General features: G+C 46.0%; 1 protein-coding gene across 1 annotated transcript; it reads left to right on the forward strand.

Moving 5' to 3' along the window:
* Nucleotides 1-5,851: 5,851 nt before the first annotated feature.
* On the forward strand, nucleotides 5,852-17,098 carry hivep3b (HIVEP zinc finger 3b; the record flags this gene model as incomplete). Its single annotated transcript, XM_079275743.1, has 8 exons — nucleotides 5,852-7,844; nucleotides 8,101-8,405; nucleotides 8,648-10,678; nucleotides 10,975-11,120; nucleotides 14,397-14,572; nucleotides 14,702-14,803; nucleotides 15,498-16,141; nucleotides 16,311-17,098. 8 exons carry the CDS (start codon nucleotides 5,852-5,854, stop codon nucleotides 16,959-16,961), a joined length of 6,048 nt encoding a protein of 2,015 aa, XP_079131869.1. The 3' UTR covers nucleotides 16,962-17,098.
* Nucleotides 17,099-25,334: the final 8,236 nt, after the last annotated feature.

Genomic DNA, 25,334 nt, shown 5'->3' on the forward strand with positions numbered 1-25,334 from the left:
AGGTGTTACTCATGCTATGGGAATATGAGTCGCTTTTAGCTTATTTTTGCGACCGCATCTTTCTCCTCCTCCCCTTCCATTTGTACAGTGGAAACATTCATTTACTGTCTTCCCCGCTCCCTCTCTCTCCATCACTCTTTTTTGCCTCACCCCCAGTCTCTCTCTCTCTCTCTCTCTCTCTCTCTCTCTCTCTCTCTCTCTCAGCAACACACCCACTCAAACAGTCATATCCGCTCTCACTCTCTGGCTCTCCCTGCTTGTCTCACAGTGCCTGTGAAGCGTCTCTGAAGGGGAAGACCAGACTGCTCTGTCAGGTAATCTAAACTCTGTCTTTTTCTCTCTCTCTCTCTCTCTCTCTCTCTGGTCGCCCCTCCCCTCACTCATGTCTTTCGCTCTCTGTCTTCCTCACTTATTTAAATCCATCTCGGTCTTCCTCTCTCCCTTCAGCCTCCCCCCTGTCTTTCCCTCCCTATCATTACTTTTCTTGTCAGCTATGGTAAATTAGTTACGTAGTTATTGCAGCTGTTCCAAGTGAGTTTACATTTGATCGTTTGTTATTTCAAATTTGTCTTCAAGGTTTCTATTGAATGTCCGTTCTGGAAGAGGGATCCCTCCTCTGTCGATCTTGCCTGAGGTTACTCCCTTTTCTCTGGAAATCTTGTGGAATTTTTTCACAATTCAAATCGAGGGTCTAAGGATAGAGCTCCTCTCCAGTCAGAGGCAAAGCCATCTGGGACAAATGTTGGACCGTATAATTTAAATTGACAAACTAAGTGACTACGAAAAGATGATTTCCATCCGTGAAGGTCCTGGCCGCAAATAAAGTTGTGGAAAGTCGAGCAACCATCAATTTAGTCAAAGTTTTGGTCACTTTGTTTTTACGGTTGATTATGTCACCCAAAGTACCAGGTTTTCCGCTGCCAGGGGTATTATTAAAACTCTCAATGCAATCTTCTCCCGCCGTCGAGGTGTGCGTTACCCGGCGCTGCCGTGCCACTCATGTTTGATTTAATGGCCGGTATTGACCTGCAGTTCACTGGCTTGTGTTTAATCAAAGTGAACACTGCAACGGTTGTGAACTGCCAGTCTCATCAAAGTCCTGTGAAATCCTTCTCTACACCCGCAGAGGTGCACAGAGCTGAGAGCGAGTGAGTGAGAGCCCTGGTATGTGGTGTTTTTTCAGACGGCGTCCTCCTTAGCGAGCGGCTTCTCCTGACAGCAGTGATATCCCTGGGTGAGTGTGAGTGTTGGCCTCTGAGGTTTTATGCTGTACCAGGCGTCTGGTTCTTTCTCCTCCAGTCATCTAATATCAAACCAAACCGTTTCTTCCTGTGGTTAGTGCTAGACTGTATAGTATTTGTGGTTTGATTGGCAGCTCTGTTTTTGGAGGTGGTGGCAGGGGAAAGACTGTGTACTAAAGGAATGCTGTAGAGCCTCCTGTACAGTATCACATGTTGTATTGCTGCATTGAGATTATGACCCTTGTGGTTCAAGCTGTTGCAGGCATGACTGTATGTTTTCGTCTGCTGTGGTGTCAACCCGTCACTCAGAGGGCATGAGATGTCAAGGGTCATGCCAGCTTGTCAATGCACGCCGAGGCCAAGCATTTCCCCTCCTCACTTCCTGCTGCCAGTGTGCGTCTGCAGTCAGAAAGGATGCTGGGAGATAAATTTAGACCTCCAGCTCCCTCTCCATCTGCCGTTGCTCAGAGTAGGCTGGTTTCCATGGGAACCAGAGAGAGAGAGAGAGATTTGGAGGGTATGACAACAGATTTTTTTAAAAGCACTTAAGAGGGTTTATCTGTTCTCAGGGCACAAGGTAATTTACTGTTTAGCCCATATTTCTTTATCCGTCATTACCAGCTGCATGGATGCGTCTGGGTATTGATGAGGAAATTAACACAAACTGCCCAGCCGCACTCTCCTGTGCATGATAATGAAGTTTTAACTGTAAAATTGCTGCAAAGCTCCTGCTACTTATTGAGCAGGAGTCAAGCTAAATTTTGTTTTATGGGATTTACAGTTTTAGAAGTAGAACTGATGGACTTAATAGACGCAGCAGAGATGATGGACGGAGACAGTGTGCGTGTGTGTGTGTGTGTGTGTGTGAGACAGTGTGTGTGTGAAGGACGTGGAGTGTGATCTCTTATCATCTGTGTCAGGGCTCCCTCAGGTACCTGCATCAGTGCTTGTTTCTGCTGACAAAGCCTCTACATGTACAGTACACACACACACACACACACACACACACACACACTCCTCACTCATTCTTTTCTCTCTGTGGATAAGTCGTTCATCACATTTGAGGCACAGACATCAGAAACTAGAGAGTAAGACTGTTCTGTGAAGTATCATAGAATGGGTCATGACGAGGTGAAATGTTCATGTGTTCCCAGTTTGTTATCTTGCAAACTGCTACGAGTATTATCTCTGTGGTTTTGATCTGACACTGTTTTAAGAGCTGCATCAGTGGCTTCCTGCTCGCACCTCAGCCTAAAAATAGAGCGGAGAGAAGAACACCCTCGCCCCACCCTCATCGTAACGCTAAGACACATTTACATAACCTGTGTGTTTCACCGGAGGTCTTATTATTCTCACCTGCTTTATATGAGAGTGTATACTGTAGAAAGCCCTCGTGCATTAGAGTGTTGCGTGTAAAAGGCGCCACTGATAGCAAGTCATCTCTGTGGAATGAGTATGATGAGAAAGGAAAACCCCTCGTCAGACAGCAGGAGGAGCGGCTGAGTGGAACCAGGGTAGGTCACCTCAGGGCGCTGCTGCTGATTGGCTGGTCAGATGTGTCAGGGTAGACCCAGGGCTGCTGCTGTGTGTTAGGGGCTACTGGGGAGAGAAGTGCTGCACACTGTATGTACGGTGTGTGTGTGTGTGTTTTGGCTTAATGTACGGTAGGCTAGACTCTGGCTTTTCTTCTTCCTGGCACGGGCCTGACTGTGTTTCCCCGCTCAGAGGTGGCAGTCTAGACTGCCATGAATAATGTAAGCAATGCTCTCCCCAACCTTAAAACCTTCTAATCGCCTCGTTTAAGGGCTGCATCAACAGCTACGCCAGGGATCATTCTTCTCCTCATCCATGTTCATGTCCATGTTCACTTTTTACTACCAACTTGGTTGCCGTCTCTCTTTCATCTGCTTGTGTTTATTGTCGTCAAACTCTTCTCTCTAAAAGTCAAGTGTGAAAGGAACGACTTTCTTCAGTGACGATGTGATGTAGACACATCTGCAAGCTCCATTCCCCTCCTGATCTAACTTATGTACATGTAACTCTCGAGAGTAATGTGTCTCTCTCACATGCAAACGTCTCCCCCGTACAGCCGAACATGTGGAAGACGAGCAAATGACAACAGAGAAGTGAAATATAATTGGTGTTGATTTGTTTTGTTGTGCTGCCTAATTGCTGTGTGTTGATGGTAAAAGTCTGCTGTAATCAAAGCGTTGATCTGCTTGGAGGAACGCACACTAAACAGATGATCAGCCCTCGGCAGATGTGGGGGAACGTGGAGATGCAGCGAGAATCTGTCAAGTTGTTTCCAAGAGGAAGACGGATTCTCTTTCTTTTTTTTTCCCCATTGTAAACTGGCGCTAATGAAGGCTGACTGTGCAGTGGGGTTTTTTTTTAGACATACGGAGAGAGCAAAAGTGTGGCTCATTAAAAAAAAACTGTCAGTGCTGCTGTGCCACCGCTGGCACCTTGAGCTGCAGTCTTCTGCTGGGCCTGTTTATTCAGCCACTGGATCACTGGAGTCTTTTCTCTCTTGCCCACCTCTTCTCAAGTCATCTTGCACTCTTTCTTACCCCTACTTCATATGCATATCTCTAATATTATAGAAAATCTATACATTTTTCTATCTCTCACCTCATTTTAGTCAGTTTCTGCGTTTGCTCTGAATCAGTACCAATCCTTTGTTTTCTTCTGGGATGCTCTTTGCTGTCATAGGTGGTGCACGCTGTCTACACCATCACATAGATCTACAGCTGAGAGGTGAACACACACAGCGTCCTCCCTCAGCAAGCGCTGATCTGCAGAGTCTGACAGAATATGGGGGGGTAGCAAGTAGTGTCAATGTCTGAAGGCGATGATTGACACTCTGGATCTGCCTGTGCTGGGACTGTCAGCTGGTGGGCATGGCTGCTCGGTGAAAATGTTATGATTGGCCCCATCCATTCCCAGAATGTGTTTTGATTGGCCGCGATACAAGAATCCCGTGTCTCGAGTTGAGATGGAGTGCAGATATTGTAGTAAGTAGGGATTATTACAGAACATACATCTTGATAAAAGAGAAGATTTCATCGCACCCGCAAGTCTCCGTAATCAGCTATATTGGCTGCTCATATACACAGCTCTCTAGTATTGTGTGTGTGAGTGGGAAATATTACAATAGATCTGTCTTGATCAACGTTTTCACAGTACCCTTTCACTACAGGCTTCATAACAAGCAGCCACTCTTGGCCCCTCATAAACACTGCACCCTGGTGGCTGTACAACAGCAGAGCGTGAGTGGTGCAGGCTGAAACCCAGTTGCATGTCAAGTCCCTTTATCGACTCGTAAACATCACCCCCTCCATTTACCCCCTTTAGCTTCAGTGCCAGATCAGATAAGCAGAGGCTATATTTCCAGCATTTCTTTTGACTCCTTGCCCTGACACTGTGGTCTCCTCCTTTGGTGCCTGTGCTGTGGATGTTGCCTGACTGACTGTGAGCTGCTCTCTGACTCCTGCAGAGTGGACCAGTCGTGGCTCAGATATGAATCCGATTTGCTTGTTGTTTTTTTTAGTAGAAGGCTCAATTTGTTTGCGAGTCAAAAATGTTAAAACGTGTTTAAACAGTATTTGGACATGCGCATAATAGATTCCTGTGTCTTCAGATCACCATGCCAATAACAAAAACGTCTTGACTTCACATTTTCCGAACACAGTAGATTCACAGTACGTGTTCCTCTATCTCCTGAATCGCTGCACACTTTCTGCCTATTAAGAGTTGAAGCCAGGACAGATGAGAGCAATAACATGTTGATGATGCAATTACCGTGCTAATGTTCTCATTACAAAACTGACCCCACTCAACACTACTCCTGGAAATGTAACCCTATTTGTCACAGTATGATATGTGGGGGCAATATTTAACAGCGAGTTTGATATAAGGACACTACTGATTTTGGCCTTCTGCTCTACCAACATAACTCTTTTTTTAGACTGCATGGGAGGCTTTTTGGAAACCCTTTGGATGTCAAGAAGCTGAAGTAATCCTGACCAGGTCCTGTGTGTTTTGCTGTGTTGTTCTTCAGCAGACTGGGACCTTTATTATCTTTGTTTTGTTGCTTTTATTAGGACAAAAAAAGGAGGGAATATTGCGTCCAGCACTTAGCTATGCTGTAGCTCTTTGTGACGACAAAACCTTTTGAAATATCCAATAAATGTTCTAATATGTTTCCACTTTTGTAACTCACTCCTTCTTTGGCTTTTTCCTTGTTTCTTTAGACCCATTCAGAAGCTGACAACCAACTCTTGACACTCTTGACAACCAACAAAAGAGATGCAGAGAAGACCTTGGGAGAACTGTTACAATGGCTGAGGCTGGACAGGAGCACATCTGCTTTGTACAGAGAGATGATCCATGTTTACCTGCAACCGTGCAGCTCCAGGGCAGCTTTTAATGATGCCTCATTTGGTCTTCTTGAATAACTCTTGGCCCACACTGAAAAAGGCCCTCTTTTGTGATTTACAACTCGGTCTGTCGATGTTCCCCTTCCTCTGACCTCTCTGCTGCCATGCGGTTAGCCCCATGAGGCTCTGAGAGCCCCTCCTTGTGTGTCTGTGAGGCCTCCTCCCCACTCTATGGAGGCTGAGCACAGCCGTCCGGCTGATGGGGAGAGCTCTGGAAGGCAAGAGCAACAGCACTTGACAACTGAATCCTCTCTAGGATCGTGTCCACCTCAGCAGCCCCAGCACCCTCCTAATCCTCGCCCTGTACACAGAGCCTTGGGTCGCCTGCAACATCGCCAACCCAAACGCTCTGACCTTCTGCTTCGGTTACAGCAGCAGCAAGCAGTAGCATGGCAGCATTCAGACACCCCAGGTCCCTCAGGAGGCAGCTTCTTCTCTCCAGCTTCCTCATCAACCACATCCCTCCCATCTACGTCCTCCACCCGGGGTGAGCACGGCCAAGGGGTCCCATCTCAGTCCAGCCAAGAGGGCCTAGAAGGGGTCAGCTCACCCAGAAAAGGAGAGAAGAAACCCCAAAAACCAGGAAAATATGTATGCACTTACTGTGGCCGTCCATGTGCCAAGCCAAGCGTTCTTCAGAAACATATTCGCTCCCATACTGGAGAAAGACCCTACCCTTGTGCTCCCTGTGGCTTTTCTTTCAAGACCAAGAGCAACCTGTACAAGCACCGCAAGTCCCATGCCCATCGCATTAAAGCGGGCCTGGCATCCAGTCGTGATGAACCCAGTTTGAGTGGACCAGAGGGTAGTGGCGTTGGAGAAGACCCTGAGGAACACACAGAGGGAGAAAGCACTGATTCTGAAGAAGAGACGGGCCAACACAGAAAATCCTCCTCTAAGGAGATGTTGGGCCAGCAGAGGAAAGGTGGTAAGGAGCCAATGGGAGGCTCAGAGGAGAGCCAGAGGCCTGAGGACTCCCAGGCTGTCAAGCAAAGGCTGGCACTGAGGCTTAGTGAAAGGAAACGTGGCCTGATGGCTTCTCCAGATGACCCTCCTTCCTCCCTGTCCACCTCATCTTCCTCTCAAGGCCCTGGCAGTAAAGGCAGCACAGAGTCTGGCTACTTCTCTGGGTCAGGCAGCACTGACCTGTCCCAAGTTAGTCCTCCCAGTGCCAGTGCCAAAACCTACGCAGAAATTATTCTGGGAAAATATGGAAGGCTGGGAGGGCAGCAGCGCAGTCCCCATCAGCAGCAGCCTCATTCTTTACTTTCCTCGTCTGCAGGGACGGAGGAGAAAAGCATTCCCTTCGCTGTACCCAAAACCCAAGTAATAGAACACATTACCAAGCTCATCACTATCAATGAAGCGGTAGTAGACACCAGGGAGATTGACAGTGTGAAGCCCAGACGCTCCTCTCTGTCCAGGAAGAGCAGCATGGAGGCGCCAAAATTCACCTCTCCAAGAGATCCCTACACATTCGATCCCAAAGGAGAAGCCCCGGGCCCTAGTGGTTTGAAGCACCTCCACAATCCTGAGGCGGATCCAGCAGGTACCCAGGAGCTATCAGCAGTGCCTCTGCTTAGAAGCCACTCAATGCCATCCCCTACCAGCCAAGGAGAGCCCTCCACCACTGGCACCATGTCTCCCAAGGATTACCGTCTCTCTCAGTCATTCGATGAGCAGCAAGCGGTGGTAGCAGAGATGAGGGTTGGCCATGCCCAGCGTATGCTACGGCGCCAGCCTGCCATAGAAGATCCACTGGGAGCTGAGCTAATGCTGGAGGAGGCCGGCCCCACCTCCTCCTCATCAGCCAGGCAGCTACAACAACAACAACAACAGCAAAAGAGTCCGAGCCTGTTTGAATGTGAAGCATGTGGGGTCCACTTCCAACACAGTGAAGGCTACGAGGCCCACAGAGGAATATGCCCAGGACAGCAAACCCTGGAAAAAGTAAGCGGGGATTCAAGTAAAACATGTCGGGAGGATCGCCCCCAGATGATGATGCACTATACGTTCCGAGCGCTGGCAATGGCCGCGAGGAAGAGGAGAAAAGAGGAAAGTCTGGAGGAGGATCCTCCCAGCCCGGGATCTGTAGCCATGTCAGGGAGCTCTGCAGGCCTCATTCCTGTGCCTAGCAGACCAGAGCACAGCCACACCCTCTCAGGTTTGTTTATAAATCGCTGCCGCGGCAGATCAAATTTGTCAACATCATTCGGTGTGAGCAATATATTTCTTTCCTTTCATTTTTAATATCTGAGAAACCTTAATAGCTAAGGAAAATATGTAAACAACATGTGATTATCTGCATCTACATCAATAGTGTAAAAGCAATGCAAAAGCAATTAAAGGTCCCCATTTATAAGCAGTTTACCTGTATAATATAATGGTAGCTTTTTCTTCTTTATTTTGTTTGTTTCTAGGTGTTTCTTTACAAACTGAGCCACAACAACAGCAGCAGCAGCAGCAGCAGCAGCAAGACAGGAAGGGTGTGTCTGTCATCCAACACACGAGCTCTTTTGAGAAGCAGGAGAGTGTATCCATGGAGAGTCAGGAAACAGAACTCAGAGAGAGTCAGCATACACAACAACTCGAGCCAAAACCATCACCGTCTACATCTCGCCTCATCCGCCAACCAAACATCCAAGTGCCAGAGATCCTTGTTACTGTGGAGCCTGATGCTGACATGCCATCTGTCTCTCCGCCAGTGACGGCATCCTCATTCAAGGTACGCGATTATTTAAAATAGCATTTGGCCAATATGTTTTTTTTTTTGCATTTTACACAATTTGATTGCTTTGCTTTTGTTAACTTATTTCATTTCCCTTCCCTCAAATATTTGTAAAACATGCATTGATTTAAACCTGTTTTTTGACTTCAACATCCTGGGAAAAATGTTTAGCACGTGAGCAGTCAATATCACCTCATCTTACACGTAATGTTAGTTCGTAAACTATTTTTCTGTCCTAGGAGGCAGAGCGAGTGGAGGAGTTCCAATGGCCTCAGCGTAGCCAGACTCTGGCCCAGCTCCCTGCAGAGAAGCTGCCACCAAAGAAGAAGAGACTCCGCATGGCAGAAGCAGCCCAGTCGTCTGGGGAGTCTAGCTTTGAGTCTGCATCTCTGCCCCGCAGCCCCAGTCAAGAGAGCAACGTCTCCCACGCTTCAAGCCTTTCTGCTTCTTTCGAGGACACAGCAAGACCAGAGACTGCCATCTGGGCCTCAAGTAGCCAAAGCTCCCAGATGTTAATGGTGCCATCCGCTTCCCACCAACACCACCAAAGCCACAAGGAGATGAGGCGCTCAGCCTCAGAGCAGATCACAGCCACCCCCCAACAAACAGAACAGGTATCAGAGACCAGAAGTAAGTCATTTGACTACGGCTCCCTGTCCCCTCAACAGTCTGCATCCTCCTGGAAAGAAAGGAGAAAGTGTCTCCTTGTGAAGCATGCTACCTTAGGGGAAGCTGAGCAAGAGGAGGGGGCCAGCATGAGTCAGCTGTACAGAGCAGAGAGTCCAAAACCTGGGCCTTCCCGCTCCATCCATCCTCCTATCTACTCAACAGAAGCAAGCTCCCGGTTTAGCCTGGAAGTTACAGGGAAAGCCTTGCAGCTGTTACAGCCACAGCTCTTCCCACATTCTCAGGATGCGCTACCTTTGCAGCAAGCATTTCCCCCAGGATCATTATCCCAGCTGCTCCCCGTCACCACAGCCATCTCTGAAGTGCTATCCACCCAAATCACCCATAGAGCCTTCTTACATTCGCAGGCAGCACCTCCAGCTATACAGATACACCCGGGGCAGATCCACATGGCAGAACGGTTGGGTATACCATTCCATCAGCTTCCTGCTCTAGTTCCTCTCCCGTTCTCTTCCAGGACTACAGCTAATCAGGCTCTGTACTTGCCTTTTCCTCCAAGACGAACTGTTCCTTCCCCTCGCACTACAGAGAGCAGCCCCTCCATCTCCTCCATGTCTTCTGCTCTTACACATCAATCCCTTGTAAGAATCTCTTACCACCACCCACGGCCGGTCATCGCCACATGCCTGGCTCAGCTTACACCAGTGGTATCCCTTGTGGTGCCAGTCCGCCGCCAGACTCATATACCTACCTATGCCAGTGCCATGTACACCACCTTGTCCCAGATCCTGGCCTCCACCTGCTCACAGGAACCTATTTCTTGCACAGCCATGGTCATTATGGGCCAGGTGGAGCGGGACAAGTTGCAAAGGTCCTACTTGAAGGTCCCTTCCCCAGACATCAAGAGCCTTTTTCCCCTTTCTCTGCCCACGGAGCTGGCCTCAGGATCTGGGGAGGGATACGGTCCACTGGGGGCTGGAGGAAGTAAACGCATGCTTTCTCCTGCAGCTAGTCTGGAGCTCAGCACAGAGGCCCAGCGCCACCAGAAAAGGGTAAAAGAGGAGGAGGAAGGGGAAGAAGATGAGGCTGGAGAGGAAGAGGAGGATGTTGAACAGAAGGTACGACAGGAAGAAGAAAGTAAAGCCACTGGGAGAAAAGTGGAAGAGAGTGAGAAGAAACAACCAGAGAGGGTAGAGCTGACAACTGTGAAAGTGGAGGGGGAGCATGAGCAAGTGCCAAGGAAACATAATAGGAAGGAAAAGGAGGAGAAGGGGGAGGAGGAGGAGTCTACTAAAAAGACGAGTAAAAAAAAGGAGGAGGTGGCAGTTGTGGAAAAGGGGGCTGAGAGACCAGCCGCCCCTTCATACCCCAGCCTCCATACCTCTGCCTCAGTTAACTGGTGCTACCTGAACTACGTCAAACCCAACCCGTCTGCCCTGAGGGACCCCCGCAGCTCAGTCTATTCTACCTGGAGCGTCAGTGCTCACAACCCCAACTTGCCGGGCCTCACCACTAAGGTGGCGTTGTCGCTGCTGTGCTCCAAACAGAAGCACAGCTCAGAAACGTACACCGTGGCCACGGCCCCGACCCCGACCAAAAGCAAATTGGCCCCTGCCAGTAGCAGGACCCCACGGGTGTCAGAGGTAAACATCATCACAATAAACACTTATATTTATAAGTTAATGTAGACCTCTCTGTTTAAGGAACTTTAAACATCTGTAGAAAGTATTTCTATCATCTTTTTAATCTGTTGGATTGACATACTGTGCAGCATTAATGTGCTTAAAGGGCTTCGCCACGATTTTACTCAACAAAGTCTGTTTCCAGGTCTTGAGGAATGCAATGTTATAGGAGTGCTTGGTGGAATACTCTTCACAAAAAACATTTAACATTTTATTTTAAGTTGTTTTGAATTTTTCGATGTGTGTCTTGAGTGTAGGTACATGCCACCCCACCCAGCACCCTCACCAAAGTAAAGGATCAGCAACAACACGACAAGGAGGAGAATAAAGAGATGAGAGAAGAAGAAGAGCCCTCCACCTCCAAACAGAGCGAGCCCTCTCGGGTTCGCATCTGTGAAGGCGGGTAAGAACTTCAAGTGCGAGACAGTTGACATGCACATCTTTTAATTCAAAATCCGACATTTGCCAAAGATTGCAGGGCCTCATTACACAAGTAACCTGTTCTTCTGTCACAAACCAACACCTGGTGACAGCAGAACAGCGACTATGGTGAGACGAGTGCACAGAGAATTACAGTAACAGATGGGAGGTAGTGGAACCCGCAGGGACTGCATTTGTACCTGCAGCCAAGCTTTTTCCTCTTACTCCTGGCATGGAAGTCTGTGTTTCAGAAATGTTATTTTGGAGAGACAACAGTGTGTGCGTGTGTGTGTGTGTGTGTGTGTGTGTGTGCGTGTGCGTGTGTGTGTTGGTTAGGTAATGGGGAAAAGGTTGTCTCCAACGTCACTTTGTGAGGCTCTCATTACCGTAATACCAGTTTTTTTTACAGTTGCATACGTCACTTAGAAAAAACAGAGGAAAAGTATGAAGCAATCTGCAAACAATCATAGTCATGATTGTCATGTTTGTGTGCAATGCGTGCATGTGTTTGTTTAACCTTTTCACAGTTCTACTCTTGACTGCATTCACATGTTTGTGCTGTCCATAAATGTGAGGAGAGAGTGATTTATTTTCTCAGTGCAGCCTCTCTCTTCTTTCCCAGGTTTACTGTGTTACAGTAAGAGGTCTAAGTTTCCCCAGATCTGTTACCATTGAAGCAAGTAGGAATAGATAAGAATAAAAGGGAAAGCAGTAAAAGGATAGTGGACCGAGGTAAAATGTTCCCAAACATTTCAGAGCACACTGGTTTTCTTCTGATGGGAACAGACATGTTGAGAGAGATATTATGGAGGAGATATCACAGATATTTTTAAGGAATGGGTAGTACTTATATGTGTGTGTGTGTGTGTGTGTGCGCGCACTTGCACGTTTAAGGCCTGTGTTTTGTGTTAATGTGCACACAGATTGATTGTGAAGAAGTAGTCTGCTTGACAGTAGATAAGCCACTAATTACCAGTCTTCATCATTTCCTCCATCCGTTCATGCTGCCAGTGTCACTCTGGCACCTCTTCCCGTTTTACTGATGTATTATTCTCTCTTCATTCCCTTCCAACGTCATCTGTGTCCTCTCTCTCTCTGTGTACCTGCACCTCTTAATACTTTTCCTCTGTGCATGCAAATAAGCACAGCCTCCCTCTCAACACAGCAGAATATGTTGTACTCTGACTCTGTTAGGACTCATTATCCCAATCTCCATTTTCTCAACCCTTTGAAATCATGACTGTGTGCCACTGGAGAACAAGCAAGACATTCTTTATGAATATGCATTGCGCATCTTTGTTTATGTTCTGATCCCCCTTCAGAGATCCCTTTAAAAAAACAGGGGTGCAGGGGTCTCGAGTTAATTAGTGTCACAAAGCTACAAAAAAAAAATATTGGATCTCGGCAGCTTTCACCTCAATAACACAGGTCTTAGCAATTAAGCAAGCATAGCTGCTTCTTCTTGGTTGCAGCAAAACTCTGGAATATCTGCTTTAATCCCTTTTAGCGAGCACTAGCTGAACTGTGTCCCTCTGGATTCTATTAAAACAGAATGCAGATTAATTAGCATGGTGTAAGTGGTTAACATTGCAGATTTCTCTTGCCACTTTAACCACAGTGGTGAAATGTGCATATCCATTCCTGTGAGCAGAGTTTACAGGGTGCTTTAAAGGGATTCGTTATGCCAAACTCCTTTCTGGCCAAAAACAAAGTAATTGAAGTATGTTTCAGTACCTGCAGTATAGCCTTTTACTTTTATTCAGTCGTCGCTGCTTTGAAATTCAGTGGCCTTATCAGTCGATCACACGCTGGTTGAAAGTGATATTCTCTCCTCCAATCAGCCAATGGCGGCCGTAGAGTTACAGCACAAGCAGCGGCAGATTGTGGGCCGAGTTTACTGAGAGACGTGCCTGCTCCATTTGTGAAGTGCAACTTCTGCCTTGTTTTTCCTGAGATGTGGGTGGATATTTTTAGCAGTGGCGAGAAATACATGCCAGTAGAACAGTAGCCAGATCCTGACTGAACGCAGCGTAATGCCACTGTTAGGACTATTTTACAGTCGTGTATCAATTTGTTGTGATTTGCCGTTGCTGGTTCTGTTATACAACGGGGAACATTCACACACAGCCCTGATTATTGCAGATGTGGTGCATATCCTGTAATTAAACCCAGTCAACACACATTGGATTGTGCATCTCTTCATGAGTAGTGAGGGCAGATGGAGTTTTTTTATAGAGGACAATTCGTTCAGTTGTCCACTGTGTCCACAAGTAGCCTTTTTGGTAAACATCAAGATTGTGTATAAACAATGTTTTTATAGACTAAACCTAAAAGTGTTGATTTATATATATAAATGTCTATTTCAGGTTGTTGACCATGGCCAGGCTTCCCTTCCCTCGTTTTAGCTGCTGCTGCTGTTGTTGGCAGGGCCACTCGAATCGCAGCAGAATCGCTGGTATTCTCTGTGTGCCCAGGGTGTTGTGCAGGGAACAGCTAAGGGACTCAGTGCTGCTGGGGTTTTGGTGGGGCTTCCCCAACCCGCCGCCATAAAAAAAGCCTTGTTTCCCGTGTGTGTTGTGTGTGTGTGTGTGTGCGTGTGTGTTTTTCCCGCACCAACATTCGTCATTATTATTAAACCTGCACGAATCAATATTTTTCTAAGAACAATAACTTAAATGACTGATAAGTGAAAGAGGTCACTTGTGACAAAGCCACAGAGAATCATCACCCAATTCTTCAGTTTGCCTCAGTTTGCCTCAGCGCTACTCAGCGTTGCTTTGGTTTTTCATCACCATACTTGTTTCCAGCAGCAGATGCTTTCAGGAGGAGACACCACTGTCTGCTACAGGCTCCAAACAGCAGAAAAGCAAAGTTAGACTTCAATTTGGCCAGAAGCAAGACTCCACATGAGTCTTAATGCTGCTCCATAACTGCTGGATGTGTAAATAGTTGTTCACCATAAGAACTTAATAAAGTGAAAATATGTTAATGCATATGTTTGCGGCTTGTTCTGCTGCCCTCAAGTGATCAAAAATCCATTAATGCAGCTTTAAATGCAATTCAATTTAATTCGATATGCATTTCACAAGAGATGGTCAAAGAACAAGATAGTCATTTGTGCATTCAGCTCCTAGAACTACCACACAGTGAAATGAGTGGTCTGTATATAGTGTATATGAAAGTAACCACAATTTGTGATTTTTGTGGTGACCACATCGCTTATCTTTCTGTTTCTTTCTCCCCGATCTCTCTCTCTTAGGTATAGGTCCAATGAAGAGTATGTCTACGTGAGAGGTCGTGGCCGGGGCAAGTACATATGTGGAGACTGTGGCATTCGCTGCAAGAAGCCTAGCATGCTGAAAAAGCACATCCGAACGCACACCGATGTCCGTCCGTACATTTGCAAACACTGCAACTTTGCCTTCAAAACCAAAGGTAAGGAGACAATTTACTCCTTCGCTCTGTAGTGAAGCCTGCTACTTTATTTTGCCTCGGTTGTCCTCATTTAACGAGCCTTGTGTTAGTCGTGGACAATTTTAATGTGCTTTTCTTGTTCCGTCCTAGGGAACCTTACAAAACACATGAAGTCAAAGGCTCATGGGAAAAAATGCCAGGCAATGGGAGTATCTGAGTCATCGCTGGATGAGCCAGAGAGTGAGGAAACAGGTACTTACGAGGGGATGGGGAGGCATCTCACATATTTCCTATCCGCCATAGAGAAATATTGGTACACAGCTGGATGAACTTCTGCCTCTGAAGAATCATAGCTGCTCAGCACTGACAGCTTATGCAGCACCATGTTCTCTTCTCCTCCCGTTGGCCTTGCATAAGAAATGTGAAAAAGTAGAGGATAAATGAATGAAGAATATTCCACAGTCTCCTGATGTGGTTGCTGCTCTCTGGCAAGTGTACCTTGTTCTCAAGGATGCGTTGCTGGCTTATGATTCCAACACTTGCGTCTGCCTCAAAGCCAGCCACCTCCCGATCTCCTCCCGAACCTTCCTCTACTACCCCACCCCTTGCTGACAGACTACCCTCATCACAGCCATTTAAACCGTCTTTCTATTCAGAAGGCTGTTGAGATAGTTTGTGAATAGAGGCATGGTTCTGTTCCGGTCTTTTCATCCTCAGGCTATTTATAACACAGTTTGATGAGTGGTGGGTGAGGAAAAGATACAGTACGCTGTCCTAACCCTTTGTGCTTGTTCCTGAAAACTGTTCCGGTACAATGTTTTTCGTGTAATTTAGTGTGAGGATGTTTGTCAGGACCGTACATTCAGTACTGGAGTTTCTAAGTGTATAACATGGATGTAAAGGGTCTCATTTAACGGATGTGTGTGTTTTTTCTCTGCACAAACAGCAGGAAGTGATGATCGTGTGTGTGGCTCAGAGGGACAGGAGGAACATCAGTTTACTGATGTGGAGGATTCTGAGGACGATGATGATGACGATGATGAGGAAGAGGAGTCCGCATCCCACGACGATCCGTCGTCCTGTTCGTCAGACACCCACCCATCAACAGGAGGGCATTCCAGCTGTAGTAGGCGCTCTCAGCAGGGCACCCCGGACCCTGAGCCCCCGGGCCCCAGTCCAGGACAAGAGCTCGCCCCGAGGGGAGTTTGGCTCAACAGACGAGCCGCATCTCCAGGCAGCAGGAGAGCGCTGTTCTCTCGGCGGGGATGGAAGGCATCGCCGAGAGCCTTCTCCCCCAGCAGTGAGAGCTGTTCCCCCAGCCGCAGCCTTTCCCCCCGTCTGGAGCTGTCCTCGCCCATCCGCAGCCTCTCTCCGAGGACAGAGCTGTCCTCGCCCAGCCGACACGTCTCCCCCTCCCCTGAGAGAGGACCATCTCCCATCAGACCCCTCTCTCCTCTTCGTACCATTTCGCCCATCTGCTACCGGTCATCACAGGCTCGGACCCCTCCCTCGCCACTCGGGTTACAGCACAGGACCCCTGGATACCTGCCATGGGAGAGCCCTGGTACAAGGGGTGGTCATGTCAAACCGGTGAGTCTTTTTTATTAGTCTGCGCAGATATGTGCATAGAAATTTAAACTGAGCAACAGCAACCACAATGTATTTCCACTGCACTTTCCTCCTAGGAAGATCTCAGTGTACGGTTACTGAAAAAGCAAGTCCAAGAAATGTAATGACCAAGTTTTTGCTCCCTCTACAGGTGAAACGGTGTACAGCAGCAGAGGGGCCAACATTGCCACAAGCCAGTTTGTTTCCACCTGCTTTCCGTCTTTCCGTTTGTGAGGGTTATCCGGGCCACCAAACAGCAGACAACATCTTCAGCCATCTTCCCAAGCACTCCCAACAAGCCAAGGTCCCCTATCTGATGATTCCCATCGGAGGGATCCAGATGGTACAGGCCAGTCCGAGGTCCCACCCGACCACCCCCTCGTCCCCAACGTCTCCCCCCATGGAAGGGCCATCACTGTCCAGATTTGAATCATACTGGGGCGGGACACCCAGAACTCAAGGGCTTAGGACTCCTGGAGACCATTGGTCAGAGGACCAGACAGCAGGAACCAGCCAGTCAGGGCGGTGTGTTCTCAGCACAGCACTAATATGTTCCAAACAGAAGTTGGAGACCACGGACTCAAAGCAATATGGCAGCTCACATAGCTCCGCCCACACCCACAGGCCTGCTACTGAGACCACCAAACACTGCTTCAGAGACAGTTCAAGAGCAACTCTCAGCCTAGCAGCTCCCGTAGCCTTGCATGTCATTGGACAGCAGCCAGAGGGGGATGAGCCACCGTCTGGTGGCGATCTAGTGGAGGGAGGAGCTAAAGGAGACGGAACAGACCAGAGCACTTAAAAGGTGTCTACACCTTGATGCATAATGCATCCCATTTTGCTTTATTGGTTGCTACACTAGTCTTGTTTTTTTTATTGCTTCGTTTTCATACAGTTTTCAATACTATTGCTAACTTAAATGTTTGTTCTTTGGCAATATTCAGGTTTGTTATAAAAATGCACTTTTTTGCTTTGTGAAATAATGTCTACATATATATATGTATATAAATATAAATATATATATATATATATATATGTATATATATATATATGTATGTATGTATATATGTATATATATGTATATGAATGTATATGTATGTATGTATATATGTATATGTATATGTATATATGTATATATATATATGTGTATATGTATATATATATGTATATGTATGTATATATATATATATATATATATGTATGTGTATATATATATGTATGTATGTATGTATGTATGTATATATATATATAGTCTCTATTGATACTAGTAATCTTAATGCCTGTTTAAAATGAATATGAATAAATGTGTAAATGACCAAAATCTTAAAAATCTAAAAATAATTCCATTTTTTGTTTGTCCAAACTTTTGTCCAGTATTACTCTAACTGTAGTTACTTGTGCCTTTTCTGTCCAGGTTTGTGTTTTGAGATGTACAGTACAGATAGACAGAGAGAAGGCTGTGACATTTTATATCTGCTTTTTTGTGTTGTCCAGGAGGATAAACATTTGGTGATTTGATTGTTTCTGTTCTAAAGGCCATTGCTTCAATGCCAGGGTAACAGAGAGTTGCATAGCGGCGGCTTTGAAACGAGCAGCTGACGCGTGTCAAAGGAAAATGCACTGAAGTTCTATATTTTATTACAAAATATCTTAGAATAGAATACATCTCTGTACAGGGAAGAGTGCTCCATATTTATTCTTATTTGATGACAATGATCATTGTTTCTTTTGACTATTTTAATTTGGAAATGTTCGTTTTGTTTTGTTACATCTTTGTGTCTTTATTACGATGTTCATGTGACTTGAATTGTTGACAACGATGAGCGATTGCGTTTGGCTGGTACCAGAGGATTAAGTGCCCTGCAGATTTCACACACAGCAAGATTTCTAGTCATTGAAGAAATAAAAAATGCACCGGACTCCCTTGAGATTGTGCCTTTCTTCCTTTTCACCATGTGTACAGTATCGTACTTTTGCTCGTATAGAGTTTGTACCATGATTCTTCTTTTTTATTACACCATGGGAGGTTTAGGAGGCATCGTTCATGTTATAAAACACATTTGATTGGTTTTCCGTAAAAGATCAGCGAGATATAATGTGCATGAAGAAAACATTTACGACAGGGGTTTAGCTGGATCAGAGGAACAACACAAGATGCTGTTTCTGGGTGTGACAGTCACAAAGATAATCATTTCATGGTGGTACTTGTACTGTGAGGTAGAACTTCTTCTGAGGCATTGGGCCACCACTAGACGCCAGAGTAGCCATGGATGGATTACTGAACATCCAAAGTGTCAGGGAGACGTAAAAAATGACCACAAAGAAACATGAAACTACAAAGAGATGCAAAACAGTTGCTTCGAGACACAAAGCGATACAAAGCAACTACAAAAAGAGGCTAAATATCTATAAAGTCTGTGTCTTGCTCCTAAGTGGTGGCACCTTCTGCATGTCTGTGCTCAGCGGCCCGTTGTTTAGTAATCCGCCCACGAGAATAGCTGCCACATATTCCACTTCCGGTAGTTTGTTATGATGTGCTTTTTCACTAACTCTCCTGACGTTTCAAGCCCTGCCACTTTCTCAGGCCATGCAATCAACTCATTTCCTCACCTGGTCTTCTCCACCCATCTCCTCACCTGCGGCTCATTCTCTCATTAGTCCCTCAGTATATATAACACTCCACTTTGTCTTAGTTCCTGCCCGATTGTCTTGTTTTTTCCCACCAAGCGCTCCAGCATTTCAGAGCCCATGCTGTTCTTACCCTTACCTGTTACTTGGACCTTGGATATTTTGCCCGCCGCTTTTTGGATTTGGTACCCTGCGTGACCTGGTTTTGACCTTTTCTAAAGTAAACTGAACTTTCCTTGCTATTTCTTGTCTAATTGTGTGACTTTTGAGGTAAACGTCTGCCTGCACCAGGGAATGTTACAGTAGTTTTATGTTGGCATAAATTCTCAGATTGAACTCTGCTGCAGGGATTGTACAGCATTCTTCTAAAAGACATTACCCAGCTTGGTCTTTTGATGATGGGGAGTGCTGTCTAACACGCCGCTCCAAAATCTCTCATTGGTGTTCAGTAGGGATGAGATTTGGTGACTGTTGTTTTTTTCATACTCTCCAAACTGTTCTCTGACCCTTTGTGCCCATTAGGAGGCATCTTCTTTTATGATCATTCTCATCTTTTTAGGTGTTGTGTTTTCTTCTGTGGAAGCAACAAGGCAGCTGTAAACTAGTAGTAGTAGTAGTAGTAGTAGTAGTAGTAGTAGTACCACCAGCAGCACTAGATGTCCGTACTAAACTCTCTACACTCCAGTGTCCTTCCAAATATCTGTCTCTTTAATGCAGCAGAAACGTGTGACAATACAAACACTGATGTCATTTGACATTCTGGTTGCTTAGGTTTTACTTCTGAATCGGGTGAAGAGGGCACACTCACCTTATCAACTCTGAACCACCTTGAACTTAAACAACACATCTATAAATTCCAGGAGATGTGTTTAGCCGTTTGGGTCAAATGTGAATTCATTCTGAAAACGCCTGTTTTTTATGATATGGAGACAAACCTTTATCACTTCCAAAGGCTACAAAGATCAAACCCGCCATCATTCTCTGTTATAACCCATAAAGCACTCTAGTCCGTCACATGCAGTTCTGAGAATACAAAACAATATTCACATAAATGTATCGCTCCCATGCCTGCAGTGTTTTCCAGTCACCCTCACTGATGCTTTGCACAACAATGTTTAACAGCACAGCAAGACGTGGATTGCGTAAAGCTGACTCAGCCACAGCCAAGCGAGTGTGTTGATGAGGAGCCAAAAGATGATTGCTGCTGTGACTGGACTTTCCATAAAAAACAAATGTTACAAGGAAAGGAGGAGCTTGTATTCATAGACACCTTTATCAAGAAGTGGATGCTCATTCTTCCTCTTCAAGGCGCTGTAAATGCTGACTGCACAGAGCTAGAGGGAGATTGTATGGAGTGAACTGAGGAGGCATTAGTTAAAACGAAACGGCAGCTGTTAGGACAGAAGTTGATGAACACATCGGTGGTGTGACTGAACAAAAAGAGCCGCTGACTCTTTTACTTGCTATCCATTTTACTGAATAGCCTGATGAGATGTGATGCCTGTGGAGAGGGGCACATCTGTGCTCCTGAGGGAACTGAACTTATAACCTCTGGTGCAAGAATGTGTTGCTATCGTGATGCACTGTGGCAATCTCATGTCGAACATTCCCCAAATATTTACGAGCTAGGAAAATATTGTCCCCCCCGGTACACCGAAAGTCTTGCAGATTATGTGTCTGATGCTAGAATATCCTGATTGACTCAATAATAACCAACTCTTCTTCTGGGAGGGAAGGCTGCAGGAACAGACTGAGATGTGTGAAATTAAGATCTCTAAATCAAAGTGTAGGCACAACAGTGTGTGCAAGTGTTTTGAAAGGATTACGCGCAGCAGTATTTTAAAACAAAATCATTAAAATGATTGTCCTTCCAATCGTCCTTTTACATTTATTTTTAATTTGACCTCGTTTGATTTGTCCTCTGTTTTGCAGCATGTTTTCACATGTTTGTGTGCACTGGACATGCCCACTGCAGAGAGGAAGAGTACAGTCTGCTCTCTTCTGTGGTCTATATGTTCAGGTGTCAAATCCTGAGGAAACGTATCCATCTGCTTAGCTCATAGAAACTCCACGATGTTCCCCAGCTATGTCACTAACTGTATCTGCCATTAAGTGCTAGGCTGGTACAGTGTGTTTTTGGATTTTTCACTGAGAACCGATGCTTGATGCATCCGAGGGAAACTACGAACTTTCAAATTGTTTTCAAGTTGACAATTAAATCATTGTTTTTCTAGAAAATATTGAATCCAAATGATGTAATGAGTTACTGCATGTCACTTTTAAACAAACTGTGAAAAATAATGAATATTTTTCAAATTTCAGTCTGGAAAGTCCAACAGTTTATCGTTAAAAGGTTTATCAATCCATCAGTGCACAAAAAAAGGGTCTCTTTCAGACCTTGAAAAATGTTTTAGAATACATTAAATCATCTGACACAGTGTCTCTCTTTATATCAGGAGCCTCACAAAATAAATATTGAAAAGGAAAATGTTCCTTTTGATTTATATAATTGAAAAAAACTAGCTTGCTTCGGGAAAACCCAACTTAAAACGTCAACATATACGAGCATATCACTGCATCTCCCCTCTTATCTCTTCCCACATGTGTTCCAGTGATCTCGTTTGGGATGCAATGCCTCGGTCCTCAATCACTTTTTAGAGCATACTCATACCAGGATCCCTCTCTCTACTCTAGCATATTAGGTAACTAACTCTTCAGCAGTCCCGATGTCTTCCTCAGTCTCTCTCTTCCTCCTCCTCAAAACCTTATGTATAGCAGGAGCAAAGAGATGATAAATAATAATACATTTTATTTATATAGCGCTTTTCATGACACTCAAAGACACTTTACATTAAAATCATCATATATAAAAACAAAGTACACAATAATAGTCACACATTAAAAGCAGTTTTGAACAGGTGAGTTTTGAGTGTGGAAAGGTCAGTGCAATCTCGGATGTTTTTGGGGAGAGTTCCAGAGGGAGGGGGCAGATATGGAGAAGGCTCTGTCGCCCCATGTCCGGTGCTTGGTCCTGAGCGGAAGGGACAGGAGGTTGGCATCAGAGGAGCGGAGCCGGCGGGATGGAGTGTGGTGGTGAAGCAGGTCGGTGAGGTAGGAGGGGGCCTGATTGTGGAGGGCTTTGTGAGTGAGGAGAAGGATTTTGTATTGGATCCGTTGTGGGACGGGGAGCCAGTGGAGGTTCTGGAGAACAGGGGTGATGTGGTCGCGGGTGTGGGTGAGCAGGCGAGCAGCAGAGTTCTAGATGTACTGGAGTTTATTCAGGATTTTGGATGATGTGCCGTAAAGAATGCTGTTGCAGTCGTCAATTCTGGAGGTGATGAAGGCGTGGATCAGAGTTTCAGCAGCAGATGAGTAGCAGACTAGTGATGGGCGGAGACGGGTGATGTTTTTAAGTGGAAAAAGGCAGTTCTGGTGATTTGTTTGACGAGGGGTTCAAAGGAGAGGTTGCTGTCAAACATGACTCCGAGGTTGCGGATATGTGGGGAGGGAGACAGAGTGGAGTTGTCGATGGTGAGGCAGAAGTTGTGACAGGTTTTAGTAAGGGATTTGGGACCGATGATGATCATATCAGATTTATCACAGTTCAGTTTGAGGAAGTTGGTTTGCATCCATGATTTAATGTCAGTGAGGCAGTTGGTGAGAGTGGAGTGAGTAGCAGTGGTGATGGCTTTTGTGGAGAGTTGGACATCATCGGCGTAACAGTGAAAGTGAAGTCCATGTTGATGTATGATGTTACCAAGAGGGAGCAAGTAGAGGATGAACAGAAGAGGACCAAGCACCGAACCCTGGGGGACGCCTTGAGACAGAGGAGCAGTGGAGGAGGTGCAGTTGTTGATACTGATGAACTGTTGTCTGTTTGTGAGATATGATTTAATCCAGGAGAGAGCAGTTCCGGTGATGTTGAGGGAGGATTCGAGGCGGGAGAGAAGGATGTTGTGGTTGATGGTGTCAAACGCTGCGGTGAGGTCGAGGAGGATGAGAATGTTGAGCTGACCAGCGTCTGAGGAGAGGAGGAGGTCGTTGGTGACTTTAAGGAGGGCTGTTTCAGTGCTGTGCTGTGAGCTGAAACCAGATTGAAATGGCTCGAACAGATCGTTGGAGATGAGGTGGGCTTTGAGTTGTGTGGCGACAATGCGTTCCAGTATTTTTGACAGAAAGGGAAGATTGGAAATGGGACGGAAATTGCTCATGGTGTCAGGGTCAAGTCCAGGTTTTTTGAGGATGGGGGTGACAGCAGCCAGTTTAAGTGTGTCGGGGACTGAACCAGAGCTGAGGGAGGAGTTGATGATGACTGTGATGAGTGGTGAGATTGCTGGGAGACAGTCCTTGACCAGGTTAGATGGGATAGGATCCAGGATGCAGGTGGAGCTTCTCATTCCAGTTGTGAATTTAGGCAGCTCCAACGGGGACACAAGGGAGAACTGAGAAAGGGGTGGAGGGGGGGGGGGCAGGTGGAGAGATGGAAAAGGCGGGGGAGGTGTTCAGGTTGCTGTAGATGGTGTCAATTTTTGTTTGGAAAAATGAAAGAAAAGAGCTGCATTTGTCCACTGTGAAGGATGTGGAGGTGTTGTCCTTGGGTTTGAGAAGCTTGTTTATTGTAGAGAACAGAGCCTTTGGGTTAGAAGAGCCAGAGTGTATGAGGTGTGAGTAGTAGGTGGACCGTGCTGAGATGAGAGCATCTTTGTAGTGTTGAAGGTAGTCGGAGAGGGCTTGGAGATGGACTGTTAAACCGCTTTTCTTGCAGAGTCTTTCAAGCTGGCGCTTTCGAGATTTCATCTGGTGGAGTTCGGGAGTGTACCAGGGGGCTGAGTGTGTGAATGAGACAGTTTTGGTTTTGATGGGAGCCAGCTGATCCAGTCTACAAGATCGGAGGGATTATCAGACAGCGGGGCAGGGGAGGCAGACATGGTACTGGCAAGAGAGGCTGAAAGAGTTGTGGGGGAGATAGATTTGAGATTTCTGAAGGATATGTTGCGCTTAGCTTTTGGGATGGGGATAGGGATGTCAATGTCCATGGTGATAGCCAGGTGGTCAGAGATGTTGAGGTTGAGGCTGGAGAGTTGCGGTATTGTGAGACCAGTGGAGCAGACCAGATCCAGGATGTGACCTCGGCTGTGGGTGGGGAAGTTGATATGTTGTGTGAAGTTGAAGCATTGTTGTAGTTCCAGGAATTCTGTCGTAGATTTACAGTCAGAGTGATTCCTCATTCAAAGGCAAACTGCAGACATGCATGTCACTCAGCAGGTGACGTACAGAGGGGCAACAAAGAATCGGACATTCGTGGACTGTGTCACAGGTTCAAACACCCTGGGGTTGTACACTGTGGCAAGCAAGCGGCCACGGGTGTAGCTTTAAGTCATGACATCATGCGAGGGAGGGTAGAGGCATAAGAGAGTGACCGAGCTCAGACACCTGCAGACACACGGCAGCAGCACATCAGACACTCCGCTGTATCTATGTGGACAATAGTCTCACTGGGGAGCTTCATCTGCTATGTCTTCTCACACCAGCTCAGTTCTTCTTCTCATCACTCTTTGGGCGTCCATGGAGGATGGTGAGTTTATTTAAACTTTACAATTTCATATTATTGTTTTAGTGGACCTTTCCCAGTTATGCTAGAAGAAACAGTGCCAAAAACTGTTGCTATACCTTTTGTGTTTTTAGTCAGCTGTGTAAACTGGGACTCACATATTCATATGTACACCGGCTTTTGTCTCAGCCACACTGTGCTCTAAGCAGCAACGAGCATCCCTATGTTGGTGCACATGCATGTTTTAGCAAGCACAGAAGCACAGGAAACATAAAAGGATCCATGTATTACACAAAAGATGCTCATTTTATCTCAATGAGATTTTTTTTTTACTGTTGCTAAATTGTGACATACAATTGTAATAGATTCCTTTAATACAAGTAAGAGTACAAGTAGTAGGAGTGTGTGGTAGTTGTCCTCAGTTAATGCAGGTTTTTTATCTCAAAAAATAGTATAGTCTTTATACTTAGCCTTTTTTGACTGTCTATAATATTTGCAGGAAAGAAAAAGTAAAGGAATTTGTGCATTCCCATCGTGTAAATAAGTCTGTTTGCTGACTGTTAAAGATCAAGAGTAATACATTTGTAAAGAATAGTTGATGAGCTTTTTAATGTTCAAACTTGTAAATTCTATACATAATAGACTGGTGATGTAACACAGTGTTGTGTTTTGAGAAACTGTAGAAGTGGAAAAGAGCAGAGTTACTTGGTATGGCTGAGGTGGAGTTGATGTTTGGATCACTGAGCGGCTCTTTGTCTCACATTAGGTCTGAGTCTTCCGGTGATGAAACGGCTAGAAGTGGAGGTCGGTGACGGCGTCCCAAGACAGAGAGTGAGGACCAAGCGCTGTGCCTGCAGCAGCCTGCTAGACTCTGAGTGCCACTACTTCTGCCACCTGGATATCATCTGGATCAACACGCCCAGGTGAGCATGAGAGGACGCGATGCATACACACACGCACACACACACATGCACCATACTCACTTTGAGCCCAATA

The sequence above is a fragment of the Melanostigma gelatinosum genome (genome assembly GCF_949748355.1).
Source record: "Melanostigma gelatinosum genome assembly, chromosome: 9".
In the NCBI taxonomy this organism is placed as follows: Eukaryota; Metazoa; Chordata; class Actinopteri; order Perciformes; family Zoarcidae; genus Melanostigma; species Melanostigma gelatinosum.